Here is a 5,164-nt window from a genome sequence, read left to right as displayed (position 1 = left end):
GTCAAACTTTCTCTAAGTGTTCACTATGATAAATAAAAATATCTTATATCTTATAATTGTATAAACCCCAAGAAGGCTTGAGCCGGAGGAAAATTGAACCGGTGTGCGGCCGAAGTCATGCTTTACCGTACTCAACACGCAAGATACCAAAATTACCCTTCAGCTACTCCGCTATGCACATTAAATAAGGGGCATAACTGACATTAGACAAAAAACTGCCAATAAAACCACGTGAGATCCAACGGCTGAAAATCTATTTCTTGGAGAACATGTCACACAGATCTAAACCCTTGATTAACCTTTTCACCTAACCAATAGACTCTAACCCGCAGCTATAAAAACACATCCCTTTCCTCACTGGTCCACCATCCTTCAACCTCTCTCTCTCTCTGCATTTTCTCGATCTTTCCGTCATAAATCATGTCTGCCTTCACCAGCAAATTCGCCGGTAAACTTCTCTCTCTCTCGAATATGTTCATCCCGTTAGATATGTTGTTTAGATGCTGTCTAACTGTATTAGATCTTATTAGACGATTAACCTTGGCTCGATTATTGAATCTGTCGATCATCTATATGATCAAAAAAAATAAAGCTTAGATCTGCTTCATTGTTCATCAGTTGTTAGACTGGTCGTGTTCTTACATAACAAATCTATCATTTAACGTATCTAATCAACTGTATTAACGTCACCGATCTGAAGTGTTCTGTACTTGTGTCTCATGTCGGTTGGTTTTGTTAGTTTTTTGTAATTATTTATATGTTTTTTTTATTTATATAAAACGATTGCAGATGAGTTGATCGCTAACGCAGCCTACATAGGCACACCCGGAAAGGGTATTCTCGCGGCAGATGAGTCAACCGGAACCATCGGGAAGCGTCTTGCAAGCATCAACGTGGAGAACGTTGAGTCAAACAGGCGTGCTCTCCGTGAGCTTCTCTTCACCGCTCCTGGTGCTCTCCCTTGCCTTAGCGGTGTCATCCTCTTCGAGGAAACTCTTTACCAAAAGAGCTCCGATGGTATGTGAAAACCAATTCATTACTACTCTCTATTAGAGTATTGGTTTAGATTCGATTTATACTGGTTCAATGTAATCTAATTAGTTGGTTTATTCCGGTTAACTAACGGCTATATTAGCTGACACATTGTAACTGAACGTCTTATCCATAATAACAAACTCTTTTATCATGATTGTTCGTCTCTCTCGTCTCACTTCTGCTACATCATATGTGTGTGTGTTTCTTATTGTGTTTTTTTTGGATTACACAGGCAAGCTTTTCGTTGATATCTTGAAGGAAGGAGGAGTACTTCCAGGTATCAAAGTCGACAAGGGTACCGTCGAGCTAGCCGGAACCAACGGAGAGACCACCACTCAGGGTCTCGACGGTCTCGGTGAGCGTTGCAAGAAGTACTACGAAGCCGGTGCTCGTTTCGCCAAGTGGCGTGCGGTTCTTAAAATCGGCGAGAACGAGCCATCAGAGCTTTCCATCCACGAGAACGCTTACGGGTTGGCTAGATACGCTGTTATCTGCCAGGAGAACGGTCTTGTTCCCATCGTTGAGCCTGAGATTCTCGTTGACGGTTCCCATGACATCCACAAGTGTGCTGCCGTCACCGAGCGTGTCCTTGCCGCTTGCTACAAGGCTCTTAGCGACCACCACGTCTTGCTTGAGGGAACTCTGTTGAAGCCTAACATGGTTACACCAGGATCCGACAGTGCTAAGGTTGCTCCTGAGGTGATCGCTGAGCACACCGTCCGTGCCCTTCAGAGAACGGTCCCAGCTGCTGTTCCAGCCATTGTGTTCTTGTCTGGTGGGCAGAGCGAGGAGGAGGCGACCAAGAACTTGAACGCGATGAACCAGTTGAAGACCAAGAAGCCATGGTCGTTGTCTTTCTCTTTCGGACGTGCGTTGCAACAGAGCACTTTGAAGACATGGGCAGGTAAAGAGGAGAATGTCAAGGCTGCTCAAGAGGCCTTGTATGTGAGGTGCAAGGCTAACTCTGAAGCTACGCTTGGAACTTACAAAGGTGATGCTAAGCTTGGTGATGGAGCCGCAGAGAGCCTTCACGTGAAGGATTACAAGTACTGAGAATCGTCGTTATCATTATTACCCTCAGACATTATCGGCCTTTTTTCTCATTTTTCTTTGGATTTGTGTTTTATCTACAACTAAGATGTGTGCCTTTTGAGCTTCATCTTCTCTACACCTCTTGTTTCGGCCCTTTTAAATAACAGCTTTTGTTGTTCTGCTTTTTGAATACTAATCTATTCTCTGTCTCTGTTTTCTAAATTATCAGAGGAAAAAAAATCTGCTACTCTAAAATTTTTCAATCTTCACAACGTTGGCGTTTTAGGTATTCTTAATTTGGTAAATTCAAAATCTCTCTTTCTAGATTAAAAAGCGTTCTAGAGACTTGAATACACAAGGAACTTGATACAGCATGGAAATCAGACTATATGAATTGATGAACTGAGGTTCAACCTGAAAACAAAGAAGATAGATTTTTATGAGTTTTTATGAGTTTTTATGAAACAAAACAGAAACAAATGGAAGATGAATGAGATGCTGATTCTATGATGAACTAAATAAGATAAATAAGCAAAGGATAGGATGGAATTAGGCTGCTGGATGTGTATCACTCTCAGCCTAATCAGTTGATGATTGAAGTGGATTGAGATGGTGCTCTGCTTGCTGGTTGTGTAACTCTCTCAAGCTTGGCAAATGAATGGGATGGAAGGAAGGGTGGATTGAGGACGCCACAAGACCCTATGGACAGGAGCCTTGATAAGTCAGGATGCTCTGGAGCTGCTTCTCACACACTCTAAAGACTTCAAACAATAGTTTTAAGAAAACTAGAAAACTGAATAATTCTTATTACTTTCAAGATGGGTGTTTTACAATGAAACAAAGACTAGAGCTTTATAGGCTCGACCAAGACAGACTCTAACAGTCATAAAATGATAAAAGGAAACTAATAAACTCGAAATAAAATCAAAGGAAATCAAAGGTTTGATGGCTCCATGGAATATAGCCGTTAGAGGCTTAATGGTGAGAATCTTGGCCAAATGAATGCGGCTGATGTTATTCTTGTATCTGGACGGTTTTAGGGGGTAAGTAAGCTTCCTGGGAATCTTCCTTATGGTCTGCAAGGTGCTGAGGTCGTGCCTTAACTGAAGAGAAAAGAGCTGTTGGAGCTTTATTGCAAGGATCTCCAAATAAGGCAGTTTGGTGTAAGTGTGGATCCTCCTGATCCAATGGGGGCTGGTGCATGGCATAGACTTGTAGAACTCTTCTTGGACTCCTATAATGTCTCCTGGACGTCTTGGTTTAGTCCTGATGTCTTCTGGTCGGATTGGAATGGCTGGGAAATGATCAAACCGAAAGATTGTCCAATCTTTCCATAAATAGCTCCGGTTTGATTTAAGTGAGTCTTCATTGAACCAACTGATCTCCTGGGTTCTGGTGTAGCTAAGGACTTCTTTAATACCTCCTGATTGGTTGAAATGATCTCCTGGACGCCAATGTCTGGTTTGAAGCTGATTGAACCGGTTAGCTTCCAATTGAGGCAGGTGTAGAACTGGTTTGACCGGTTTTGGAGAATGGATCATAACTTCATAATTCCGTGGCCATTTCTCCTGATATTGGGCTTCCTGGAAAGATGAGAGACTCCTCTTGAATCCTATGATCGGATTTGGTTCAGGCCGCTCCTTCATTGGGCTTGAATCTCCTTCAAAAGTCGGGTACTCGCAGATGGATGGGCTGGGGAACCTCCGGTTTGTAAAATTCATAACTCCTTGGTCCAGTAAGCTTTTCTGGATATTCCAATTGGGCTGGACTCCTTCTTGAGTGTAGAATCCATTAAAATTTGTTTCGCTCCAAAACTCCTTTTGGTTGTCGAGATATACGCCGTGGACCGGACCTATGTCGCTGGTACCTCCAGAGTGGCCGGTTTGGACTGTTTGGTTGACCTCTGGTTCAACCACTGGTTTGATGGCCGCATCATTCCCTCCCCCTTGTGAAGGTTTTGACCTCAAAACTGGATAACCTGATACACCACAATAGAGCAAGTCAGGTTTCATTCTCATTTGGGAGTTTAGAACCTTACCTTGATGATACAATTTTGGTTTGGTTTGGCATGATGCACCTGGTGGCTCTTCTTTGGACAGATAGGAAAGGATCACGCCTCTGCTATGTTTCTGGTCATTGCATCTCTTCTGGAGTGGATGGTCCTTCAGATTATTAGGGGCCATGTTTCTGGTCCTTCTTGGAGTTGATCTTCCTAGCAACACAAGATAATCTGGTGGGATATCTTTGAAGCTTTCTTCTTTGCAACCTGAAAATTTCTCAACTTTCTGGACAAAAAGAAAGTGCATTATATCTGTGGTTGAAAAATTATAAACAAAATGTGAGATTTCCAGACTTACTTTGATAGCTTCCACAAGTTGGAAAATGATTTTCTTCTTTGGGCAACATGTGTTGGCTTGCTGCCTTCTTTGCACCTTTTGTCTTTGGCTGATGTGAACTTCTACTTCTCTTATTCCTGGATCAAAATTTCTTGGCAAAAACAAGTGCATCACATCTGGAAAATCAGGTGATAAAGACATTTTAAAATTGAGAAGACTTTCCTTACCCATGCTGACTTTGAATGGAATTTGTTCAACATCTCCTTGAACTAGTTTCTGGACAGCATCTATTGGCATCATGGTTAAGGCTTCTTCTTGCAAGAGTACATCACGAAATAGATTGCCTTTCTCTTTGCTTATACCTGGGTCAAAACATCTTGGCAAAGACAAGTGTATTATACCAAAGTAAAAGAATTTATAAACTGATGAAAACAAAGAACAAAGAACCTTACTTTCAGTTGTGGCAGCAAGAAATTTTAATTCTTTGTTTGGCTTGCTCTCACCTTGGTCTCCTGTACCTATTTCACTTTCCCTTGGACAAGACAAGTGCATTAATCTTATCATGGAAATAATAATAGCATTCTGATCCATAGTGAGATTTACCTCAGGTTTTGGCACTTGAACAATTCTTTGTTCAGATTTTGGTTGCCACTTGTGGTGTGGATTTTGATTGAGCTCATGGCCTGGCTCGGCCCTTGGCACTTCAGTATGCATACAGCTCTTATCTGGTATCCCTGTACCAATAATATAAAAATTTAAAC

The 5,164-nt window shown here is 41.9% G+C and overlaps 1 protein-coding gene across 1 annotated transcript; it reads left to right on the top strand.

Moving 5' to 3' along the window:
• Window positions 1-291: 291 nt before the first annotated feature.
• LOC130497800 (fructose-bisphosphate aldolase 8, cytosolic-like) lies at window positions 292-2,276 on the top strand. The gene is made up of 3 exons (XM_056991023.1): window positions 292-448; window positions 790-1,017; window positions 1,268-2,276. Exons 1-3 carry the CDS (start codon window positions 421-423, stop codon window positions 2,086-2,088), a joined length of 1,077 nt encoding a protein of 358 aa, XP_056847003.1. The 5' UTR covers window positions 292-420; the 3' UTR covers window positions 2,089-2,276.
• The last annotated feature ends 2,888 nt before the right edge of the window (window positions 2,277-5,164 follow it).

This window comes from Raphanus sativus, chromosome 7 (assembly GCF_000801105.2).
Source record: "Raphanus sativus cultivar WK10039 chromosome 7, ASM80110v3, whole genome shotgun sequence".
NCBI lineage: Eukaryota > Viridiplantae > Streptophyta > Magnoliopsida > Brassicales > Brassicaceae > Raphanus > Raphanus sativus.
Note: the sequence above shows the minus strand (reverse complement) of the source record. Positions and strands in the feature narration are given on the sequence as shown.

Excerpts from the sequence above, each read along its gene's own strand:
- LOC130497800 (XM_056991023.1), top strand. The coding sequence starts at position 421 with ATGTCTGCCTTCACCAGCAAATTCGCCG. Across the intron at positions 449-789 it reads CTTCACCAGCAAATTCGCCG|ATGAGTTGATCGCTAACGCA; the intron begins GTAAACTTCTCT and ends AAACGATTGCAG. Across the intron at positions 1,018-1,267 it reads TTACCAAAAGAGCTCCGATG|GCAAGCTTTTCGTTGATATC; the intron begins GTATGTGAAAAC and ends TGGATTACACAG.